Consider the following 26,701-nt stretch of genomic DNA (forward strand, 5'->3'; position numbering starts at 1 on the left):
CAGTTTTCTTTCTCAAACCATTATCTCTAGTCTGTTGTCCAAACACCCAGCTTTTATTACTTTATTGGACCAGCAGAAACCACGTATTCTTTGCAAGCATCTCTGATGGAATGGAGTAAGCTTCGTATGGTGAATTGCTAACATTTGCCAAATTTTAAAAACATATCAAAATTTGGGTATCACAATGTCATTACACAACTTTATCTTGGTTTTTACTTTGTAAGGCTTTGTCTGCACTGGGATTTTGGCCACTGAAGTGTCTGCAGAATAGCTTTATCAGCGTGAACGGTGCAAGTTCTACACTGTTGTAAATCCTATTATGCTTGAGGCTTGGACCAGAGCAGCTGCATTGATGGCTAAAAACTTAATGTAGGCAAGATTTAAGATCTGACTGCAACCTCATTTGAGTGCAGATTAATTCTGATGGTATTTAAGAATTAGAAAGTTCTTCATTATGATTTTTCTTTTCAGGCAGGACTTAGGTAAGCCAATGGAGCTTCAAAAGCCCTGAACACTGAAATCAATAGTTGTTGTTCCTCTCTGTCCTAATCACTGTTTTCTTAAAAAGATAATACAAATAAATCAGTCATTTAAAAAAAACCCCACTATTATTTAAATGTGCAGAAATCAGAAAATACAAAAGGTACAGCCCCAGCTAGGACTATTATAACACAGTATAGGTCAGAGATTCATATTTGTTTCAGGTTTCCTCTTTTATATAAATTAAAATCTTCAATTTTGAATTTCAGAAAACAATTTGTCTGTGCTTTAATGTTGCGTCTAAATATGAGTTACAAAGAATGGAGTTAAGAACATAAGAACAGCCATAGTAGGTCGGACCAAAGGTCCATCTAGTCCAGTATCTTGTCTGCCAACAGTAGCCAATACCAGATGCCCCAGAGGGAGGGACCACAACAGATAATCCTCACGTGATCCCACCTCCAGAAAAGCAGAGGCTAGGGACACCATTCCTACCCATCCTGGCTAATAGCTATTACCCCTTATCATTTTTGTTGCCCATTTCTGAACCTTTTCCAATGCCAATATATCTTTTTTGAGATGAGGCAACCACATCTGTCCTCAGTATTCAAGATGTATGCGTACCAGCGTTTTATATAGAGGCAATAAGATATTTTCTGTCTTATTGTCTATCCCTTTTTTAATGACTCCTAACATTCTATTTGCTTTTTTGACCGCCGCTGCACACCGAGTGGATGTTTTCAGAGAACTATCCACAATGACTGCAAGCAGGGCCGGACTGAGGGGTGGGCGAGCTGGGCAGCTGCCCGGGGCACCAACCTATGGGGGGCGCCTGATGGCAGCTGTAAGGGACATGAAGCATCCCTTATAGCTGCCATCAGGCGCCACGCGCCTGGCTCCCGCAGCGCCGATCAGTAGTGCCCTTCGCCCTCGGCCATGGGGCCCTGCACAGCCTGGCGCAAACACCAACAGCAGTGGCCGAGCTAGGCCGGGCCGGGCATGCACTGTGCTCCCAGGAGCGGGCCCGCCCACCCTGGAGGGGCGGGCCCACGCATGCGCCCGGGGGCGGCGCCGCGTGCCTGGGCCCGGAGTGCCAAAATGGCTTGGGCCATCCCTGACTCTAAGATCTTTCTCTTGAGTAGTTGTAACCAAATTAGTCCCCATCATATTGTATATATAGTTGGGATTATTTTTTCCAATGTGCGTTACATTAAATTTCATTTGCCATTTTGTTGCCCAATTTCTTAAAAATGAATAGTATTACTGTGAGATATAATTAGCTGAATTTGTTGTTAGTATAAATATTAATGACCATATTGCCTGAAAGATGTTAAGACCAAGATGGAAAGCTTCTCTCATCCTTTTTAAGCTTTCTTTTTATAAATCACATGTTTCTAGAAATGTTCATTACTAAGACCATGGCTAGGTCAAAATATCATAGGCATTGATGCTATTAAGACAACATTCTGAAAGACTCCTAAAAGTTTTTTCTCAAACCAGGCTGTTTAAAATGAATTAGTCTGTTTCCTGTCTACTTTAAGTTGTATTCTAATGTAGTTTACATTTCAAACAAAGAAACTTTGTAAATATTTTTAAAGGATAAACTCTATTTTGACCACTGTAATAAACTATCTTTATTACTCTGTTTAAAATGTATGGTGTCATCTGTTTAGCTGATTGTGACAATATGGCAAATTGGTTAAAAAAGATTAACTCATATACATAATCTCCATTAATGTGTTTTCATTAAATTGTCATAATCATTCAACAGACTATTTTTAATGCTAATTTTAAGTGGGTATAACAGGAAATACATTATTATCTAATGATTAGAGAACATCTGTGAGGTTTGTACCCGCTACATTTTATGCATGTGACAGTAAACAAGAACTGTAAACTGAGTCCAAGGGTGAACTTCAGTTGATAGGGAAAAGACTCCATGTGTGTCTCAAACGAAAAGTGATCCTACTTCTATAGTCTCTTTTTAAATTGTTACCATAATAAGATATTACAAAACTGTCCTGTGTTGTAACTGAGCTGGTGTAAGTGACTTTGTATATTGGGATGTGGAGAAGTAAAGGAGGGTTTTTTTCCCCCCTTAGTACCTTGAATTCAGTTTCCATCAGAAATATTTTTAAGTTTCTGATTAATTTGATACTGTTCACTGTGCTAATCCAATCAAATGTGTGAACATAAGAAGGCTGTCATTCCTCTTCTTTTATACCATTTATAGCATACGGAAATCAATTTTAGAATTAACTATAAGGTTAACTAGACATGTAAAACGAGAATTTACAATAAATTTGCTACTGTACATGGATTTGAAATGACTTCTTGTTTGACTGTTGCACGTTTAAACTTCTGTAGCATCTTTTTAATTATTTAAATATAAAGTTTATGTTACAGGTATTTCTTATCTTCTTCTGGGCTATGTGGCTGCTTGGAACAAATATTGGTAAAAAGCTATCTTCTTTCCTAACTTTTCTTATTTTATTTTTGTAGAGATGTAATCTATTTAAATGCAGGTTTTTCAGGAGGTATTTTTGAAATGACGTCCACCTAGAAACTTACGACCAGTTGCAAAACAGAAGGATTTTTTTTTGCACACATCTCAAAATATTTTTCTCAATGAAATGAAGTCTGATTAATTACAAAACTATATTGTAGCTTGTGAAAATATTTAGACAATCCTGCTTCATCTAGAAAAACTGTAACTGATTAAAAAGCTATCCCACAGTTAGAAAAAGGAGTTTACAATATGTTGGTTGCTGTGACATAAGACATTTCAATATGTGTTGGTGAGTTAAAGCACCATAATGAAAGTGGAACTGAGGTAAAAAAATGGTGATATATGAAAAATTCTTAATTAGAATTTTAGAATATATTTAAATTTACAGTGGAGATTGATACATCAGTCATTTGCAAGTAATTTGAGTGTCTCCATCACTGAAATTTTATGGGGATTAATTATTGTTCATGCAATACTTTGAAGTAAACTGCTGAATTTTGATAATTGTTAATTGTCCAACTTTGAGAGAACAAAAATTACAGGTAAGTAAGTTTGTTCTTCCTAAAATTAACTGCTGATGTATTCCAAAAGTAAAATTGGCTGTATAGATCTGAGCCAAAGAGTCCCATGGTCTCTGTGACTAGTAGATGTGTTAAATAAAGTATGTTCAGTTATAAGTAGCTCCTTGAAAACTCTCCGAAATATCAACCTGAACTTAGATCCAACATTACTAATGATTCCAAGTTATACTTTCCAGTTTTAAACCATATGTAAAATATCTTACAATTATTCAAAATTTTCCATAATATATTGACATCTGTGATGATGCTTGGATGTAAAAATTCTTTTAATATTGCCATTACGAGCCTCATTTCTGTAGAAAACCTTGAATATACCCATTTTTAAAATGAAACCTACCATACACCCAAGTTCCGTGAGTTATTTTGTCCTTTTTTTTCCCCCAAGAGTTGGTTGACCATAAATGTTGCTAGCTTTTAGCTAGACTGTAAAAATGAGTACGTTCTGTTTGGTTATCTTGTTTCAAGATCTGATACCCTTTGTCAGTCCTGATGGCTGAAGGTTGAACAGACTAGGCATGAGTGAATTTACCTCTACAGGGATAGTTGAGTACTTTGCTATCAATTACAAAAGTGTCACCTACAAAGCTTATTGTGAAAAGCATAAATCTTTAGTTACTGGAAAAATTATTAGGTGTTAAAGATATTGAAAACCTTTATTTTTGTCAACAATGTTAACTTAACATATATCCCTGGGTTTTTTGCCCTCTGAATTCATGTCTCAGTTTCAATACAAGGCAAGTTGGAGTTTGTGATTTGAGCTCACATCTTTTTATTTCCTATGTTTTCCCCTTTTCTTTTGAAGAGGCGAGCATGTTTTTAGCATTTGCTTTTAATTCTCAAAGTAACTATGATTTCCTCCTTTGAGCCCTTGAGCTCTACTCTTTCGCTACTCTTGTGTAAAACAGCATTTTTTGGTTGCAATAAGGGCTGAAGCATAGGCACAGGAAATAGGGATATAGTGGGTGCTGCAGCACCCACAGGTTTTGTACCTCGCAGCCAGGGGCTAGCTCTGCTGCCAACTCTAACATCTATGGGTCGCACCGTCCCTGCCACCATTTCCTGCCAGCCCCAGCAAGGCCTCCAATTTGGGAGGGAGGAGGGGGGACAGGGACACAGTCATGCATATCAGGATGCTGCTTACTCTTTTTCCTGTTCCCCTGATGGTCAGGGAGTGTGAGGAAAGTACACAGCTTGTGTGCATTCCTCTCCTTGCTATTGAGGAAGAGGGGGCAAAAGAGTAATTCACGTAAGCTGTATACTTTCCCTTTGCTCCCTGATTGGGAGTGGAACTGGGAAGAAGAGCTCAGCACCCTCATCCTAAAATGAGGTCTCTGTGCATTTGCTCCTGTGCAAACAAATATTTGTATTATATTCGCTTGGTACATATATCATAACTGCTGCTTTGGTACAGTTGGTTAATTGTCATTTTAATCATCACATAATATATCCTCAAACAAACAAAAACCTTGTGACAGAAACTATATTAAAAAAAGAGAAAACTGGCAAATACAATAGAAATAGTGAGGCCCATTACAGGAAAAGTGTTGTCAAATGTAGTCTTGTTATAATAAACATAGGTGTGCATTGTAAAATATTATAAGGCATAAGTATGTGTAGGATGGTTTTGTCTGTTGCCAGGGTCTTTTAATTTATGTGGTATGTTATTCCTGTTTAGGCTGAAATCGAAATTGGAAACCATTAAACTTTTCACAAATATGTAAAAGGGCTTCCTCCCATTGTTTACAAATTTCTGCAGTTGTTTAATTGTGAAATATACTATTCAGAGTGGAGGGCTAGTAGAGCTATCGCTAAATTAAGGTGTGCATTATATATTTAAATTTCTTGCCTTCAGTTTATATGGATTTTTTTAATCAGAATTCATTTTTCCCTTTTTTGATTGTGTAAGATATTAATTATCTTCTATAGAAGAATTAGTAAACTATTAGTGAGTTTTAGACTTACTTGTATCATAGCATTTTAGCGAAGAACAAAATATGTTTAATATCATCTTAGCTAATGCTTAGGTATGAAAAGCAGTTAACTATCAATATAGTATGCTACTATTTTCACCTCAGATACATGAGAAAGTTGGCCTGGTAGTGATGGTGCTTATACAAAAGCCTTTAAATTGAATTATGATTGACATAGTGTCATCTATTTACAGAATAAATGTCCATGTACATTCAATACAATAAAAAGGAGTTGGAGGAAAAAAGGCATAAGGCTGCTGTTACCATAGAATAGAGGGAATAAAAATAGCAGTTTAAATGGAATAAATCATATTTTTCTAAAGGAAAAACAGTAACTGAGCAGACACATGTAACATTTGATTTAAACTGACAGTGAAACTGCTTTCTCCAATTCATGGTTATTTAAAAATATATTCTGTAAGTGTACTTGAAATACAAGATTGCAAATAAAGCCATTTCCATTAAACACATATAGAAGCAAAACAAAAAAGCTAATTGACAGTAATGTCATATTATGCATCAAATTAGTCATGTATTGGAATATTCATTTATTTTTATTAGAAGAAGCATCACTTACTTGCAAGGTTTTTTTTAACTTAGCCTTTGTCTATATTCAGCTGTATAAAATGCAGTTGTGGTACCACTTCAAACAGAAAGTATTGCCCCAACAGGAGTACTGGGAGTGAGCTCTCCAAACACTCGATGTAAACTGCCTCTTCTGTAACTTGCGATGCTCAGGGGTAGGGAGAGATGGATGTCTTTTCACAACCCATGAGCCAGAAAGTTACTACACTGTGAAGTGCCAGTTAGGGATATTAAGAAGCAGGTATTTCACTAATCATGTATTTGATAAAAATTGTATCGTCTTCACAATTAGTGGATAAGGAAAGGTGCTCAGTCCCTACTTGCACCAGGTCTGAGAGCTACCCCCAATTCAGCTTTGCAGTTTAAATCTAGCAAGAGCCAGGCTGCCTGCTTGGAGCTGGGACCCACTGCAGACAGGGGCCGCTCCATGGGAGGTAGAGCAGCCTCTGCCTGTGGTGAGCCTGGCCCTGCCACAGGCAGAGGCTGCTTCATGTCCCTCTTCCACACTGCTGCCTCTGATAGAGGTGGCAGGCAGCCCCATGGAGACTGGGGGGAACCAGCTTTTAGTACCAGGGGGGGAACCAGTTGGTTCCCCCTTTTAGTGCTGGGGGGAACCAGCTTTTAAACCAGTTCCCCCTAGTACTGGCTCTTGCTTCTTCCCTCCCTTGCTGCCTCAGAGGCAGCAAGATTTGGGGGGGAATGTGAGTTAGTTGATTCCACTACCCAATAAGCCTATGCTTATCGGGTAGTCGACTACTTGTTTACATCCCTAGTGCCAGTGTAGACTTGGCCTTAGGCAACAATATATCTGCAATTAAAAGACCTTAACAGTACAGTGAACCACAGATTTTTAGACTGATTTAGTCGTGCCTGGTACTAAATAGTATAATGATGAGATTAATAATGCAGCTGAGATGAAAATCTGAGAAATGTACAGGTACTTGAAATTTTATCAGATATTTCAGTGACTGCAGGGTTTTACAGATGTCCAAAAGAAGTAGGTTTTTGCTTATACTTGCAAACTTCTTCTAAGGAGTATTGTAGATTTCCTTGACAAAGCTATTTTTTCTATATTATTGGCGATGTGCAATACAGAATGAAAATCTTCTGCTCAAATCATTACTTTACTGAAACCCAGTATTTGGAATAAGATGGCCTGTAGCTGTTGACTATAGCGCAATAACAAATGTATAGTGATGATTAAATGCAGGTTGTTAAAATTCATTCTAGAATGATACATTGTTGTAGCTGCATTGATCCTCGGATATTAGAGAAACCAGGTAGATGAAGTAATGTCTTTTACTGGACCAGCTTCTGTTGATGAAAGAAACAAACTCTGTAGAGTTCTTCCTCAGGTCTAGAAAAAGTACTCAACAGTGTAGCTGCTAAATACAAAGTAATCACATAGGCAGTTAACACAAGTTGCAAGAGACCATTCAAGGTAAAGCGAGCTGGTAACACTTCCACAGGCTAAAGGAGGGTGATGTGACCATTTGCTTTGCATGAGGCTGTATAGATGTGTGTGCAGTCCTACAAAACATATGTCAATGGTGAGGAGCAATGATGGTGGTGGTTGCAAGAAGGGGATCCACCTGCAAGCTTGTGTAATGAGTTTTTGATCCTGGTAGGATATTTGTTCAATCTGTCCCTGTTTGGTCTGTAAACTGAGCTGAAGCAGGTTTGGAGGCATCACATCTGAAGACTATCATACTGTATCATCGCCATACCTGCTGTCATGTGTACCAAGAGTTAGAGGCAAAGTCCAGCTGCTATTTGTGTGCTGCTCCATTGCAAACAATACAGTTCAGTTTGTGTCCACATGGCAGTTTTGCCTGCCATTGCAAATCTCTGTGTACGCATGTTCCTCTGCATTTGCCATGCAGCCTAATTGTGTTTGTATATTATGTTGATCTGGGCATCTGTCTCATTTTGCTTCTGCAGGATTTAAAGTCCTTAGAGACTACGCATGCATCAGCAGCTTATGAGAAAATGCACTTGGGTTATCATATCACATAAAGAACTGGTTGAAAGGAGAATTAGACGTATCAATTTGTATGAATGTTGTCATGACCTAGTGTCTGACAGTCCAAATAAGAAGGGTTCTGAAATAATTTCAGGCAGGGAACCATTACTTCAGACTAGGCCTCTGTCATGGTTTACCAGGATTTGTGAAGACAGACTATACCTAAAACCCGTTGTGCCAGTAACTCTCTTTAGCTCTATTAAAAGTGTGGTAATGTGTGCAGAATTTTAGTGATAAAAGCTATTTACAGAAAGTGATTATAATAAACATATTACGAGTGTGCTGGACAGGTGGGAATTCCTATAATGGTAGAAAAATCTTTTTTTCTCTTTTAATGGAACTGTGTGTATGTGTGCATATGTGTGTGTGTTAATAAGTGTAAAAATACAAGAAATATGTTTGGTAGTCCAGCTTTAAGTAACCAGCCAAATAGTGTCATCTTTGTACTAAATATGTCATTACGACTACAAGCATGTCAAATATCCATGCTACAGCAGAAAGTTGGAGCAAATCGTCATTATCTGAGCACAATCAATCACAATTTGATACTTTAATTTTAATGTATTTAAAGCTGATATTTTAAAAATAAAGCAAAATGAAAAAAACAAGTTGTGTTGTGACAATGAGCAATTTCTGCTATTAATAAGAGAGAAATTTAGACAGCAAGATTTAAAATGTTTTCAGTGTTTAGGCAGAATGAGTCATCGTAGTAACACCAAGGCTCTGATAGAATAAAGCAAAAATAAATTTATTGTAACACGTTTATTCTTTGTGTGATACAGCTTTTCTGTTTCTGGGAAGTTTTTCTTATATAAGCCTATGAAATGGGTACAAATAAAACAATAAAATGCACTTAATAGATCACTATTAGCAGTGCCTTGCAATGAATCAAGTAGTTTGGTAGCATTAGCAGGCCAGGAGGTTTGGAAACACAAGAGGATTAGTAGGCTAACCCTCTGTGTTTACAGGAATAAACTGAGATTCATTTCAGATGTATATAATGCAGTAGTATGACAAATGTCATCTTATCATCCTGTTTAGCAGGAGAGATTGGTAAAAACCTAAGAGAAGTATATGATCTAGTCTTGATTTGGAACACGCAAATGGTCTCTTCTCACTGGACAAAGCTGTCCTAAAAAAATTGCAATTTCTTCTTTTAATTTTTTTTCCTGTCAGCATATCCAGTATAACTGTATGTCAAGATAAATCCCTTTCTTCACATTCAGTATCTTAATTGTATTAAAGGGGCTTTTTTGGGAAAAGTACTAGATGTTTTCTCTGCTTTTGACAAAAAAAATCTGAAAGTTTACTCTGATTTGCATGGTGGATAATCATGAACCTTATTTTTCTTATCTAAATTTATTGAACTAACTTGGTGTGTCATTTTGTTAGGCTTCTGTTTTCTTTTTAATTCTATAAAAAGTAGGGAAAATGCATTAATTATTATTTCAGGTCTTTTTTCTTAATTAAAGAGGATCATGATTGGTCTTGATTGTGGAAGGTGAATGCCTGCTAATTCACTCAAGAGGTATAGCCATGGTTAAATTGAATATAGCCAGGAATTTCTTTGATGCAAATCTCTTTACTTCCAAAGAACATTTAACGTGCTGCTTCCTGATACATTGGAATAGTTTGTGATTTGCATGCTGCAACTGGCATAAGATGTAGTTCTGTGTTGTATTTTTATGTTGCTTTTCCATGGCTGTTTTTAGTATAGTAGTGCACCTCTAAGATTAACTTGTTCTCCCACTGGCCTATTAGATCATAGATCATTTGGTTATTTCCTTCATTCTTTACTTTATTTCTGTGAACCTCATAAAGTACTTAAAACATACAACTAATGAACATTCCAGTAACATCCTACCAGTGTGTGTTTACATCTCATTTAGATTGACATAACATAGGACAGAATCTGGCCCTAAATAATTCTGGAGTAACTCCACTGAAAGAAGTTATACCAGTAAGCCTGAGGACATAATTTGGCCCTCAGTTTTTAATGAGAAAGTATAATTGAAACCCTGTTGTTTCTTCAGTTGTTGACATTTTATGGCCCTTTAAAACGGCATGGCATAATTTCGTATATATCAAGTCAAAATTGTTAACAAATGTTACACCTTCCTTGTTTAAAAAAGTATTTAGATTTATTTATATGTTTTCCAAACATTTTGCATTTTAGCTATTCAGTGTTTGTTTGTTAAAATAAAGAGATGACTGTAACTTACAGAAATTATTCTTTAAAACATAGCTATTAAAACATAGAGCGAGAGCAGCTTCGGCGCTGGCATCGAGAGCAGTGCCGCAGCTAGCCAGCAAGTCTGCACTGGCCTCAGCTGTGCGCTCTGTGAAATTGACGCCGGTGCCGCAACTGACCAGCCACTCTGCACTGGCTTCAGTGGCACTGGCTATCACAGCGCCTACCTCACTGGCCCTGCTTATGGCGGCACCGTCTCCTCTGGCACCGGGCTCCGAGGCAGAAGGTCTTGATGCCTCAGGCCCGGCACCGCTGCTGACTCCAGCACTGGACACTCTGCCGGCACCGGCATCAACGCAGCAACAGCTGCTTTCCCCGGCACCGCTCCACTGCTATTCGGTGCCTGGCTCTCCTGTGGCTGTTAGGGCGGAAGACACCTCCCTACATAGGAAGGCATTATCAAAGACTTATTATAGAGACAGTTCCCTGTCTCCAGATTTTTCACCGTGAAGGTACGGTCGCTATCGTGACTATAGTGTTTCTCCTACATGGGTCACGTATGGACACCGTACTTATAGGGACACAGTGTATCTAGAAACACGTTGGTCCCGTTCATGGTCCTGCTCACCTGGTCGATCCTCAAGATACGAGCCTGGTAGACGCTCCCCATGCCACATCTATTATATCCAGCATGGTAGTGCACGCTCGTCACGCCACCCCTCTCCTTTGCGTTCTGAGCGCTATTATGACAGCTACCATAGACCATATGATGATCGTCCCCGGTGTGATTGTACATTGTCCTCCCGTAGGGGATCCTCCTGCATTTGTCAACCATTGAGTGAAAAATACTTACCTCATCAATCGCAGCACCTAGACTCACCTTCTCCATCTAAGAGTCCAATGATCCAACTAGACCAGTCTGAGCCGGAAGAGGGGCAGTTGTCTGATGTTGAAGACCCCAAACCGGAAACTTCTCCAGCAGACTGCTCCTCGTTATCTCTGTTTGAGACTATATTTCCAGCTGACGTCTCACCACCGGATGATCTGAGACAATTCCAAGACCTCTTTAAATGTGTGGCGGGCACGCAGGAAATACAGCTAACGGATATTCCGGTTAAAAAGCACCGTCTCTTGAAAAACCTCCGTCCACAACAACATGCAAAGATCGCCTTACCTGTTGATGATGCGATCATGGAAGTGGCGGATGAAATATGGCAGACCCCAATATCGGTTACACCTACGAGTAAAAAGGCCGACGAAATCCAATCCTTTCGCCGGTAAAAAATATTTTTTGTTCAATCATCCTCAGCCTAACTCATTGTTAGTGGACGCAGCACAATGTAGGGCTAAAGCGCCACGGTACAAAAATACGCTTCCGGACAAGGACAATAAAAAATTGGACATTTTTGGTAGGAAGGTCTACTCCTCAGCCACACTTCTACTGCGCATCGCAAATTATTCAGCGCACCTATCAAACCATAATTTTGATAATTATTCCAAATTAGCGGAGTTACTTCATCATCTCCCGGACAACAAGAAGCCACTCTTGAAGTCCAAGAAGGGAACCTATCATGTAGTACAGCACTGCAAATAGACATAGACGTGGCTGACACACATCTAGAGCTACTGCCACAGGTATTGCCATGAGGATATCATCGTGGCTGTCATTTGCAGGAGCCCCAAAGGACATGCAAAGCAAGGTTGAGGACCTACCGTTTGACAAGCTTAAGCTTTTTGCCGCAAACACCGACGAAGTCCTCCACTCGGGAAAAGATTCACGCACCACTCTACGTACACTTGGGATTGTACTCTCCCTCCTTCAAACGTAGACATTATTTTCCTTATCAACGAAGATATGATTTTAATTTCTGCAGACAACAATCACATCCCTTCGACAATCAACGCCTTAGACAACGTCCTCAGCGCAAACGACCCCAACAGGGCAGTTCGACCAATCAATCGTCAACTAAGCAGCAAATTGACTTGTCTGTTGAGGATGCAAGCCAGCTACCTGCAATCAACATGGAAGACGAGACTATCCATCTTTTTCATCATCGCCTACGGTCATTTTACCATCATTGGTCCGACATCACCACGAACAGATGGGTACTAGAGATAGTGCAATCCGGTCTTTCCATTCCCTTTCTCTCTATTCCCCCTACCACTCCTCCGCCCCGTCCCTTTTCAGGGACCCCTCTCCCGAGCAACTGCTACAACAAGAAGTTCAATGTTTACTCGACATTGGGGCAATAGAGAGAGTTCCCAAGCAGTTCTCGGGAAAAGGCTTTTATTCCTGATATTTTCTCACACCAAAGAAGTCGGGAGGCTGGAGACACATTCTAGACCTTCAAAAGCTAAATCAACACCTTCGTAAGTTTCGTTTCAAGATGGTAGCCTTAACAACTATCATTCCGTCGTTGAACAAAGGGGATTGGCTTGCAGTCCTCGACTTACAAGACGCTTATTTCCACGTAGCTATCCACGTGGCTCACAGACGTTTCCTTCGTTTTCAATTGGGAAACAAGCACTATCAATACAAAGTTCTACCCTTCGGTCTGGCATGTGCTCCCAGGGTTTTCACCAAAATGTTGGCAGTGGTTGCGGCCCATCTGCGCAGATTGGGAGTGACAATTTTCCCCTCTTTGGATGATTGCCTCATTAGAGGCACAACGTTTTCGGAAACGTCTTATGGTTCGAACAGTGTGTCCAACACATTTGCTCTTCTGGGCCTCTCATAAACGTGAAGAAATCATCACTAGTTCCATCCCAGAACCTCGTCTTTATAGGCGCACGACTCGATTCCACCATGGCACGAGCATACTAACCAACAGAATGTTTTACGGCGATCAAAGATCTGGTGCACACTGTAGTATTTGCTCCGACAATTCCCACACGCGTCTGTCTACAGTTGATGGAGCATATGGCTGCTCTCAACGTCGTAGTACGCAATGCAAGGTTACGTTTTCGTTGCCTCCAGCACTGGCTGGCCACCATTTACGTTCCAGCGAAGCATAGTGTTCACAGACCAATAGTGGTGCTGCAGTATGTCCGGGAGTCCCTACAGTGGTGGGTCAACCCAGCCAATCTTCTTGCGAGCGTCCCATTTCATCGCCCACAACCTACAAAACAGATAACAACAGATGCTTCCCCAACGGGTTGGGGAGCTCACATGGACAGTTGCACAGTCCAGGGACGTTGGTCGACACAGGAAATGCTATTGCATATCAATGTCCTCGAGTTGAGAGCAGTACGCCATGCTTGCAAGCATTTTCGATTGCAGATTTGGAATACAACTACCAGGATTTTGACGGACAATGTGGTGACCATGTTTTATATCAACAGACAAGGAGGTGCCCGGTCTCGTTCTCTTTGTGCGGAGAGCATTCGATTATGGAATTGGTGTGACAGCAATAACACCATTCTAACAGCTTTGTATCTTCCAGGTGTCGACAACTTAATAGCGTACTCTCTCAGCAGGTGTTTCCCTCACAACCACGAATGGAAGATTCGCACGGATGTACTGACTCGTATTTTTGCCCGATGGGGGTTTCCAGCGATAGATTTATTCGCGACGGAACACAATGCGAAATGTCCCTCCTATTGTTCAAGAGCCGGAATAGGACGTCAGTCTCTGGGGGACGCCTTCCTTCTCCACTGGGGAAGGTCATTACTATATGCCTTTTCCCCAGTAGTCTTGATTTCCAAGGTTCTCGAGAAGATCAACACACAGAGCCCGGGTAATCCTTCTAGCTCCGGCGTGGGCTCATCAGCCTTGGTTTTCAGTGCTCCACCGTATTCAGTGAGAGCAGCATATCTTGTGCCTTCTCTTCCGACTCTGTTGACCCAAGAAAATGGATTTCTCAATCACCCGAGACCCGAAGTTCTGCACCTCACGGCGTAGGTTGGTTTACCGACTCAGAGCAGTCCTGTTCTCAGCGAGTCAGGGAAGTCTTAATGCATAGTAGGAAACAATCTACCTGATCAGCTTATACAGCTAAGTAGTCCAGGTTCCAGGCATGGTGTGCAGATAATGCTGTAGATCCTCGTTCCGCAACTCTACCCTGTATATTACAATACCTCTTGCAACTGCATGACAACAGCCTGGCAGTCGCATCTCTGCGAGTACATTTGGCAGCAATTAATGCATTCCATCGTAGGGATGGGGATGTCTCCTTGTTTGCGCACCCCATTACCAAAAGATTTTTGAAAGGGCTCTCGAACCTTCATCCTTCGCGGAGACCTCCTCCACCTCTATGGGACTTGGATCTAGTCCTACAAACTTTGACTCATCCTCGCTTTGAGCCCTTGGCTACAGTACCGTTGCAGTTACTTACTGTCAAGCTTCTCTTCCTCCTAGCTCTCACATCTGCTCGCAGAGTGAGTGAGATAGTAGCTTTTATGGCCTCACCTCCTTCTAGGATTTTTTCCAAGGATTCGGTGACGCTGAGGACCCATCCGGTGTTTATTCTGAAGATTTCTTCTAAATTCCATATAAATGAACTGGTGGTTTTACCATGTTTCTCGCCTAAACCCCATACCTCAACGCAAGCAACGCTGCTACACATGTTGGACGTAAGGAGTTGCTTAGCGTCTTACATTGATAGAACGCGGGTTTTTAGAATCATTAGCACACCGTTCAAAGGGACAACCTCTAACTTCTCAGCGCATCTCCAGGCTGATAGTTTCATGCATGTCCATGTGTCACCTGCTACGAGGGAAGCCTCTCCCTTCTCTTCCGAGGGCTCATTCGATTAGAGCAGTTGCTACGACCACAGCTTTTCTGAGCGGAGTGTCTTTTTGTGACATTTGCAGAGCAGCAACATGGTCTTCTAATGTGACTTTTATGAAGCATTATGCTGTAATCAATCAGTTTGCTTCAAACTCTTCTGTGGCTATAGCAGTACTTTATGGTGCTGGTAGTCTTGATTCCGGAGCGCTCTAACTCTGTCCTATGTACTATTCTGGAGTCACCTAGGGTATGTCTACACTACCCCTCTAGTTTGAACTAGCAGGGGTAATGTAGTCATCCGCAGTTGCAAATGAAGCCCGGGATTTGAATTTCCCGGGCTTCATTTGCATGAAGCCGGCCGGCGCCATTTTTAAATGCTGGCTAGTTTGGACCCCGTGCCGCGCGGCTACACGCGGCATGGACTAGCTAGTCGGATTAGGCTTCTAATCCGAACTAGCTGTACACCTCGTTCCATGATTAGAAGCCTAATCCGAACTAGCTAGTCCGTGCTGCGTGTAGCCGCGCGGCACGGGGTCCGAACTAGCCGGCATTTAAAAATGGCGCCGGCCGGCTTCATGCAAATGAAGCCCGGGAAATTCAAATCCCGGGCTTCATTTGCAACTGCGGATGACTACATTACCCCCGCTAGTTCGAACTAGCGGGGTAGTGTAGACATACCCCTAGAGTGGAGCACCCACGGGGCCACTCAAAGAAGAAGAGGAAGTTACTCACCCTGTGAAGTAACTATTGTTCTTCAAGATGTGCCCCGTGGGTGCTCCACGACCCGCCCTTTCTCCCCACTCCAGAATTGTTTGTTTCTTTTAGATGAGTGGGTGAGAGGAACTAACGGTTGCCGGCTCACACGCGGCTGATCAAAGGTGCAAACGCCTCGCTGGGGAAGCACGCATGCACGAGCTGGCGGAACACGGCTATGAGAAATCTCCGAGCCGTGGCGCTGGGATGGGACCTGACACCTAGAGTGGGCACTGGCTTCTGCTCCTCGCCCCATCCCACCCTGCTTTGCTGCCTCTGACAGGAAGCAGTGGAGGCAAGCAACTAGTTGCTTACCTCCCTCGTATGAATGTCACATAAATCCACTTTAAACATTTTTCATTGCTCAAACGATAAAAAGGGATCTTACTCTAAATAAGAATCTGACCCCTATGATTTGCACAGGATCTCATGTGCCTCAAACTATTCCCAAGAAAATGCACATGTATAAGTATATGAAGGTCATAGAGAGAAAGTAGGAAGCTTAAAAGAAATGGAAAATGGGAAGGATCAGCAAGGAATACTACATTTTTGAGGTCAGAAAGTCTGAGGAAAAAGTTAAAACTTAAAACCAGTAATAAAAGGTTCTGTGGCCATATAAATGAAAAGAAAACAAGAAGTGTATCACTATGCACTGAGGATGGAGTGGGGATAAGATGTTTGGCCATGCCTAGATTATCTTTAAACAAATACTTTTCCTCCATTTTTAATAAGGGTAATAAGTATTTTTGGGATACTTGTAGGATAGCTAATGGATATTTGATATTTTCTACTTTTATATCCTCATTTGAGCTGAAAGTCAAACTCATACAGTTTAATGGGAGCAAATTGGATGCCCTGGGTAATTTCCACCCAAGAATATTAAAGGAACTGTCTCATGAAATTGCAAGCCATACAGCAAGGATTTTTAATGAATCCATAAACTCAGGGCCTATACAGTATGACTGGAAAATTGCTAATATAGTTTGTATTTTTCTTTAAAAAAAAGGAACAGGAGGCGTGACCCAGAAACTGCAAGCCTGTTAGTTTGTGTGGAAGATCTTGGGATAAAATTTTAAATAGAAAGCAGTTAAGGACACAGAGGTAAATGGTAATTGAGATAAAATACAACATGGTTTTACAAAAAGTAGATCGTGCCAGACCAACTTGATTTCCCTCTTTTTAGACAAAAGGAAATAGAGTAGATACATTCTACCAGGATGTCAGTAAGACATTTGATACAATTCCATGTGGGAAATTTGTTATTTAAATTGGAGAAGATGGGAATGAATATGGGAATTGAAAGTTGGATAAGGAACTGCTTAAAGGGGAGACTACAGTGGGTCATACATAAAAGTGAACTGTCAGGCTGCAGGGTGATTATTGGTGGAGTTCCTCAGCATTGAGTCTTAGGACCCATCTTACTTAGTATTTTTGTTCAGGATTTTGGCACAAAAGTGCAGGGTCAGTGTTAGAATTTATGGGCCCCAAGAAACCCCTCCACATACCCCACATGTGACTTATTCCTGTCTCCAGCCCGGGCCCTCCCACATTGCGTATTATGAATTAAAAGGAAACATTAATTTCAATTCCAAAAATATTATCTTTGGAGTTATGTCAAAAGTTAACAGGAATCTGCTCTCTAGTCCATGAGTGTGAGAGGCTCCCCACAGAAGACTTACATTATTTCAATATTTTGTTACCACATATTTTTTCAAACCTCATTTTGTTAAAAATTAGAAGAAAGCTAATTACAAAGCTGTGAGAGGTGTAGTGGAGTAAATTCTATTGAAAAGCAAATGTAGTTTAAACTACAATAATATAAGGTATCATAAAGTATTTATTGTGAGATTTCTTTTTCAATAGAAAATCATCTTGTTTACAAAATTAAGAAAAAGGAGCTTTTTGTTGATGTATAATTATATTGGAGAGAACGTCATAAAGTTTCTAGTTGTTGCTATCAATGTATTATGAATATATATGTACGATCACAAACTGAACATAAACTTCCTAAGGGGAAGTCTTTATTACAAACATGAAGATTTTGTGTTGTAATCTTTTACTGGTATTTACAGGACCATGGGGATAAAATGTTCTATTTTATTGGATTGGAAAGAATCAGGCTAGAGCAGCAGTTCTCAAACTATGGGGCAGGCTTTCCAAGGAAGGCATAAGAATAAGTCGAGGGAGGTGTGAACTGTGTTGCCTTTTTGTTGTTTAAGAGCTCTGGCTCTCAGGGCTCTGCACCCCTGAGAGGTGGGGATAAAGAGGACAGCCAGAGCCTGGACATTTGGGCTTGTCCCTCCCATCCCAGGCAGCCTCTCACTGGGAGGCAGCAAGATGCTGTAACTACACTACCAGTTGAACAACAAAACGTTGTCATTCACAGATGCTTTAAAAAGCCTAATCTACTCCCCCCAAGATAAAAGCTTTTCCACATCAAATGGCAGTGTGAATAGCTCATTGTTGGCAAGAGGCTCTCCAGTTGACAACATAAACCCTGTTCCTAGGGGGTGGAACTATTTTGTTGGTGAAAATGCCAGTAAATGGCATTCATACTGCCAGACATAGTGACACAATCATTATGGGCAGTGGGTGAAAGTAGGGCTGCAGAAGGCAAACTTCTAGGTCCACCCCTTCTGCCTACCTGGAGTACTATGGGGAGGTAGAGCAGCATGTGGGAGGTTGGGAACTTGGGGGCAGCAACACTCCACCCCAAAATGCCTACAGTAGTTGTTCTTGGAGTGGAGTATGGGTGAGGTGAGGTTGGCAGTTTGGGAAGGCAGTGCCTTTTCCCGCCTCTTATACCTGCTGCTCCTGACAACTGTGTTGCTAAACCTTAGCGCTCGTCTACATTGGCAAGTTTTGTTGCCAAAACTCTCTTTTTGGGTACAAAACCTACAGAGCTTTCACATTGAAACAGGACAGAAGTCACAAAAAATACCCAGTTTCAGTGACAAAAAACTTATACCTCTGCAAGTGACTTTTTTCTATCCCCCTCTCTTCACTGCTGGAAACTTTAAAATCCATTTCCTGCTGGTTGGCTCATTGTCTAGTGCTCCTCATAGCTTCTTCTTGGGGAAGCGAGTGGCTGTCTCTCAAGATGCTCTCCTGCATGGAACATGCCAGAGCTTTTGGATCTATGAGTATATGGGGATGAAGAAACAGTTCAGTTGCAACTGTGAGTGACCTGTAGGAACTGCTACTGGTACACAATTCTCAAGCCCTTTGTGCAAAGGGGTATGATCGAGACATCCTGCAATTTAGAGCCAAGACAGAGGAACTCCAACAGACATACTGGAAGGGCAAAGAAAGCAAACAGCCAGTCTGGTGCTGTACCCAACACATGCCGTTTTATAAGGAACTGGATGCAATCCTGGGAGGGGACTCCATGGTCACAGCCAAGGACTCTGTAGATACTTCCTACACGACAGAGACATCAGCAGAAACAGGACATAATCCAGATTCAGAAGCTTTTGGTGAAGAGGTGGAAGCAGAGGAGGAATGGCTCACTACGGGGTCTACTGGAGTGGCAGGCCACCAGGAATTGTTCTCAAGTTTCAAGACTCATGAGGAGTCTTAACAACTGGACGTGGTGCATGAAGCAAGAGAAGAGATGCAGGGTAAATTACTTTGTTGCAGCGGGATGAGACGAAATGGACAGCTGCCATGCAGGCTGGTAAGTTGCCTTGCTACAGCGGAGAGGAGATGAGGTGGCCATCCCTGACAGATTTAGTCAACCACACACTTATTTTCACAGTCTGCTAATGTTTTTTTCCAGCACACTCCACTCCCTGTCACAGCAGCTGTGACTTTGACAGCTGGATATTAACACAGGTGTGAGGTTTTCTAATAACCCTTACAACCAAGCATTCGCCCTGTGTGTGTGACTGATTGAAAAAGATCAATAAAGACAAAACTGATGCAGGTTTCCATGAGTTTATTTTGTGTGACACAGCCCATATCAATCACACTTGTCCTTGTGGAAGTTTCTAACATCGCTTAGTTTCATTGAAATGCCTTGCTCGAGGTGAGAGGGGGATGAGCAACCCCAGAATACAGGAATATCAGCACCCCTCATTGTCACAGTGGTTCCTCAGAACCTCCCTGGTATTGATAGCCACTGTATGGGCTCTTCTGACAGCACAAGTGTCTGGCTGTCCAAACCATGTGCCCAAGCACTGTGCCTCAGTGCTCCATGCACAAGTAAACACTTCAGCCTTATTCTCACATATCTTATGTAAGCAAAAGCTTGTAGCCACCACCTTCAGAGGCGTACAGATAGTTCGGAATGGCTACCTAGTTCGAACTATCTAGCCCGCGCTGCGTGTAGTCGCGCGGCACAGGGTTCGCACTAGCCGGCTTTTAAAAATGGCGGTGCCGGCTTTATGCTAATGAAGCCCGGGAAATTCAAATCCCGGGCTTCATTAGCAAGTTCGGTATGCATACATTACCCCGCTAGTTCGAACTAGCGGGGTAGTGTAGACATACCCTATGTTAATTCACAGTCCTATGCAACAAAATGATCTATTGCCCTGTACACTTGCATAAGTGCTGCCACAGCAGTAGATTTCCTTACTCCAAACTGATTTGCAGCTGAATGGTAGCAATCAGAAGTTGCCAGCTTCCACACAGGAATTGCGATATGCTTCTCTACGGAGAGAGCAGCTCCCATTCTCCTGTCCTTGCAATGCAGTTCAAGAGCCAGCTCAGCACTCCGCTCCAATAAGGTTGCTTTAGGCATTCAAAAGTTCTGTGGCCACTGCTCTTCTTCCCACACCTGCATGACAGTGTAATCCCACCACTCGGTGTTGGTTTCCCTAGACCAAAAGCGATGTTCTATTCTGCACAGCTGCTGTGTGACAGCCAAATGAAATTTCATGTGACCGCTGTCCCTGTCATTCACATTGTTGTCCGCATCCAAGTCTTTTTCCTCTGATACTAGGTCATAAGTAAGTAGCTTTGCTGCAATGTGTGGTGTCCTAAGCACATTGAACACAGCAGGGGAGAGAAGTCTGGGATCCATGATTTCTCGCAACAGGTGCTGGAGTGCACAGCAAGGATTGTCAGTTTCAAATGGCTCGAAAGTAAGCTGTTGGAAACTGTGGGAGGGCTGGGAAGCAAAGAGGTGGCTGATATTCCCAAAATGCCTAGCACTACATTGTGATATCAGGCACTGTGGGATGCACATTAGGGATGTAAAATCTTGTTTAAAATATTAACCTGTTAAATGTTATGTTTAAATGCTAAATCAGGATCCCCTGGGCAGGAGACCAGATTGGGCTGAAGCAGCCCCTCGTGATGTGGGTTGTGGGCTGCGTCAGTCGAGCTGTGGGCTGCTCTGGTGTGCAGGTCCCGGCCAGGCTGGAGAGACCCCTCACCCAGTTGTGCAGAACACTGCTCCAGCCTCTCCGGGTCACTGATTAACCACTAACCTGGTAAGCTTCAGCCGCTAAGGTTGTTACCACGGTATCATCATGCCAGATCTTAATTTTAGGCACCAACCATCAGCACATATTATTCTTCTTTTAGTTTCCTTTGCACTATCGATTCTATTGTTTTAACTTATATATGTGATTGTTAGTGTAGCTCATTTATAGTCAATGTCTCCAAAGTATTGAATAAGCTTTTGTTGAAATGTGTTGGTCATTTCATCCTATTAGAACAATTAAAGTCAACACAAGCGAACTTTTGGAGCGAAGAGGAGAAATGTGTTTGAATCACATTTCCACAGAGCTGGTGTAGTAGAGAACTCATTAGTGAAACATCAGATCTACAGAATTTAGTTTAAAAAGTGAGCATTTAAATTTTGTCATATTATCTGGATATGTGATGGTCGGTATGACTTCAGCAACTAACATCTCCACAGTTTCTTCGAGTAAATAATAACTAAACACCTAATCAGAAGTAAGCGTGTTAATGGGAGAGAAGATGCAGGCCAAAATCTGTATAATAAAGTTCCAAAAAGGAAACAAAACACTGCGGGGTTTAATCCCTTTTTTTAACCATATGTGAATCATAGAATCATAGGACTGGAAGGGACCTCGAGAGGTCATCGAGTCCAGCCCCCCACACTCAAGGCAGGACCAAGCTCCATCTACACCATCCCTGACAGATGTCTATCTAACCTGTTCTTAAATATCTCCAGAGAGGGAGATTCCACCACCTCCCTTGGCAATTTATTCCAATATTTGACCACCCTGACAGTTAGGAATTTTTTCCTAATGTCCAATCTAAACCTCCCCTGCTGCACTTTAAGCCCATTACTCCTTGTCCTGTCCTCAGAAACCAAGAGGAACAAATTTTCGCCTTCCTCCTTGTGACACCCTTTTAGATATTTGAAAACCGCTATCATGTCCCCCCTTAATCTTCTTTTTTCCAAACTAAACAAGCCCAGTTCATGAAGCCTGGCTTCATAGGTCATGTTCTCTAAACCTTTAATCATTCTTGTCGCTCTTCTCTGTACCCTTTCCAATTCTCCACATCTTTCTTGAAATGTGGCGCCCGGAACTGGACACAGTACTCCAGCTGAGGCCTAACTAGTGCAGAGTAGAGCGGCAGAATGACTTCACGAGTTTTGCTTACAACACACCTGTTGATACAACCTAGAATCATATTTGCTTTTTTTGCAACAGCATCACACTGTTGACTCATATTCAACTTGTGGTCCACTATGACCCCTAGATCCCTTTCCGCAATGCTCCTTCCTAGACAGTCGCTTCCCATCTTGTATGTATGGAACTGATTGTTCCTTCCTAAGTGGAGCACTTTGCATTTCTCTTTATTAAGCCTCATCCTGTTTACCTCTGACCATTTCTCTAACTTTCTAAGGTCATTTTGAATTATGTCCCTATCCTCCAAAGAAGTTGCAACCCCACCCAGTTTGGTATCATCTGCAAACTTAATAAGCGTACTCTCTATCCCAATATCTACATCATTGATGAAGATATTGAACAGTATGGGTCCCAAAACAGACCCTTGAGGAACTCCACTTGCTATCCCTTTCCAGCAGGATTTAGAACCGTTAACAACAACTCTCTGACTACGGTTATCCAGCCAATTATGCACCCACCTTATCGTGGCCCTATCTAAGTTATATTTGCCTAGTTTATCAATAAGAATATCATGCGAGACCGTATCAAATGCCTTACTAAAGTCTAGGTATATGACATCCACCGCTTCTCCCTTATCCACAAGGCTCATTATCTTATCAAAGAAAGCTATCAGATTACTTTGGCATGACTTGTTCTTCATAAACCCATGCTGGCTATTCCCTATCACTTTATTACCTTCCAAGTGTTTGCATATGATTTCCTTAATTACCTGCTCCATTATCTTCCCTGGGACAGACGTTAAACTGACCGGTCTGTAGTTTCCTGGGTTGTTCTTATTCCCCTTTTTATAGATGGGTACAATATTTGCCCTTTTCCAGTCTTCTGGAATCTCCCCTGTCTGCCATGATTTTTCAAAGATCATAGCGAAAGGCTCAGATACCTCCTCTATCAGCTTCTTGAGTATCCTGGGATGCATTTCATCAGGACCTGGTGACTTGCTGACATCTAACTTTCCTAAGTGATTTTTAACTTGTTCTTTGTGTATCCTATCTTCTAAACTTACCCTCTCTCTGCTTGTATTCACTACGTTAGGCACACCTCCAGACTTCTCGGTGAAGACCGAAACAAAGAAGTCATTGAGCATCTCCGCCATTTCCAAGTTTCCTGTTAGTGCTTCTCCCTCCTCACTAAGCAGTGGGCCTACCCTGTCCTTGGTCTTCCTCTTGCTTTTAATGTATTTATAAAAGGTCTTCTTGTTTCCCTTTACGCCTGTAGCTAGTACCTGTTTCTGTTTGTGTACCTCATTTCAATTAAGAAAATAAGCCTTCTTGAAGGAGATTTAGTGTAGTAGTGCATACCTTGGTGCTGGGGAGTAGCTCCACCCAGTGACAGTTCTGTTTGAATGTTACAATTGATCATGGCTTGATCATATTTATACCTCAGGGTATGTCTACACTGCCACCCTAGTTCGAACTAGGGTGGCTAATGTAGGCATTTGAAGTTGCAAATGAAGCCCGGGATTTCCATGAGGAGTAACGGTAGTTCGAATTAGAGAGCCTAATTTGAACTACCTACTCCATGCCGCGTGTAGCCATGGGCACGGAGTCCACACTAATGGGGATTTAAAAATGGCGGCGCCCGGCACGATGCAAATGAAACCCGGGATATTTAAATCCCGGGCTTCATTTGCAACTTCGAATGCCTACATTAGCCACCCTACCGTATATTCCGGCGTACAAGATGACCTCTGATGTTAAAAAACATCCCCCAAAAATCGGGGGTCGTCTTGTACGCCAGGTATACATCCCAGGCGCGCCTGGGCTGCTCCCCCGCCGGCTTCCCCCGAGGCTTTCAAAGCCGCGGAGGGGCTCCGGCGGGGGAGCAGCCCAGGCACGCCTGGGATGCCCCCCCGCCGGCTTCCCCCGAGGCTTTCAAAGCTGCTGCGGCTTTGCTCCCGGTGCCTCTGGTCTGCTGGGGACCATCTCCAGCAGACCAGGGACACCGGGAGCAAAGGAGGCGGAGGGGCGCTGGGGTATAAGATGAAACCCTATCTTTTAATTAAAAAGATAGGGGGTCGTCTTATACGCCCAGTCGCCCTATACGCCGGAAAATACGGTAGTTCGAACTAGGGTGGCAGTGTAGACATACCCTCAATTACCATTCATTTTGAGTTCTGTAGTCAGTTTCTTTCAAAGCCATCAGCAGGAGACTTCCAACATATGTTAACCAAATGAAAGTCACCCAAGTTCACACAGCCTGTTTTTCTATTCATGACAGGTTTGTGAGGACCCACTCATTCTGTTCCCTAGTGTGAGTTGACATCAACTAATACACCCTCTTGTGCTTTGTGTTAGGACATTGATCTGTAAGCTTTCAAGATCATTTTCTTCTGAAAATGAGTGACTTGGAAACAGATTAATCTGTTTTTTCTATATATTGCCACTCCCTTGCCTTTTTTCCCCTCTTGATCCTTCCAAATTAGGAAACCATTTATTTTAAAATTGCAATCCTCCCAGATTTCAGTAATACCAACTAGATAAAATGTATGCTCATAAATAAGCAATTCCAGTTTCTCTTTTTTGCTAGCCAGACTGCTAACATTAGTGTATAGGCAGTGCAGCGTCTTTCTAAATATGCTCCTTTAATGATAGGTAGCCCTTAATGTTGGAATAGTTCATGTGTTTAGTACAGAAGAGGTGCAAGTAGAGAGTGGATACTACTAGTCCAAATATTAGTTATTTTCCTTTTCTTCCGTAGCACTATACTTAGCTTCAAGGAAAGCTGCACTGCAGTTGATCCCAGTGTGTAGCCTTTGAATGAGTGAAAGGAATAAGAAGAGATCCAGGAAAGAAGTGAAGGGAATAAGAATAGATGCAAAGAGGGATAAAATATGCCCAGGAAAGGGGGCGGGGAGAAGCAGATGCAGAAAAGTAGAAAGAGACGTAGCAGCTTCAGTAGAAGCAGGATCTGACACGGGGACAAGTCTGTGAGGGTGTTTGTCTACCCATCGCAAGCTGGGATCTGGAAAAGTTGTGAAACACTGATATTCTGTACCTACCCATTATCCTTCCTTTTAAGCACCATTCCACAAGTTGCTGAGTAGATTTATGAAGTGCTTAGACTCCCCTCAACCTCCTTTTGAAGTCTGAAGGAAGGAGAAAGGGGAGATGTGATGTTTCAGAGAAGTGACTGACCTCATTGTGTCCATATGGGATCACAACACGAACAAAAGAAAATAAATGTGAATTGGTCTGCTGTGTTCTCTGAAGCATGTTCAATGAAAGTTACCTTAAGCTGTTTTTTAAAAAACTTGTGAAATTGATTTAATATTTATTCTTCCACACCATGTTAGAGAGGTTAACTAGAAAAGGCTTAAATCAACAGTACTTTGTATTATTAAGTAACAGTATTACTACTTTTGCATTCAACAGCATATGCTTGATATGACGTTTGGAGCAGGAGGTCATACTGCAGCCCTTCTACAGAAAGTAACTGATATTACAATATATGCACTAGACAGAGACCCAGCAGCTTATAAAATAGCTCAGCAACTTTCGGAATCATATCCGTAAGTATAATTCTGCTTTTCTTACCTTATCTATGGTAATTGTGGGGTGTCAAACACCATACTTTTTCTTGTATGTAATTTTAAATGGTTCAACTGCTACAGTATGGCCTATTAATTTCATTGAAAGAATAAACCCTTCCTTAGTGTCACTTTTACATGCAAGCCTTAAATTTGTATGCGATTACTTGAATTTAATGTATTTTTCTACTGCTACTTGCCCTGTGTGCTTTAGTTAGTCACTGCAGTGTTTAAAACCATGCGTGATCAGTTTAATTTGGTAGTATTCTAGTAACAAGCTTGCATTAAAAGAATGTATTGCACATTAATTTTTTCCACAAAAGAAATCTTTCACAATAAAGAAATTGATTTAATAAAAGTTTAGTTTTTAATTGAGATAATTTAGCTGTGACTCATTTACACTAGAAAGATTCTTTTAAAAAAACAAAGATAATTTACTGAGTTTCAGTATTACATTTCCTGCTATACTTTAGTACTTGTAGTGTTGACTTAAGAATGTAGTCATCAAGTAAATAAGGCCATAATCTTGCCTGCTGGAGTCTGCTAGCATTCCTGTGCACATGTATTACTCAGATCTTAATTTGCTAAGCAAAAAAGGGACAGAAACGACAATAGTTCTCTTCAGAAATATATTTTTAAAAAATTGTTAATATTACAAATGTTATTCCTTGATTCTATTTTTCTTGTAAGAGGTGACTTATTCAAATCTATTGCAAAAATGTTATTAGATTAAATATTGCTGT

General features: G+C 41.5%; 1 protein-coding gene across 5 annotated transcripts in view; it reads left to right on the forward strand.

Moving 5' to 3' along the window:
• The window catches only part of METTL15 (methyltransferase 15, mitochondrial 12S rRNA N4-cytidine), a 166,413-nt gene that overhangs the window by 34,745 nt on the left and 104,967 nt on the right, over positions 1-26,701 (forward strand). For all 5 annotated transcript variants that reach the window (XM_075927780.2, XM_006111509.5, XM_025185066.3 and 2 more), the window contains exon 3: positions 25,804-25,940. In XM_075927780.2, coding sequence (XP_075783895.1) covers positions 25,804-25,940 — 137 coding nt within the window. The remainder of the gene's footprint in view (positions 1-25,803; positions 25,941-26,701) is intronic.

Source organism: Pelodiscus sinensis, chromosome 5 (assembly GCF_052426305.1).
Source record: "Pelodiscus sinensis isolate ZL-2025 chromosome 5, ASM5242630v1, whole genome shotgun sequence".
Classification (NCBI taxonomy): Eukaryota; Metazoa; Chordata; order Testudines; family Trionychidae; genus Pelodiscus; species Pelodiscus sinensis.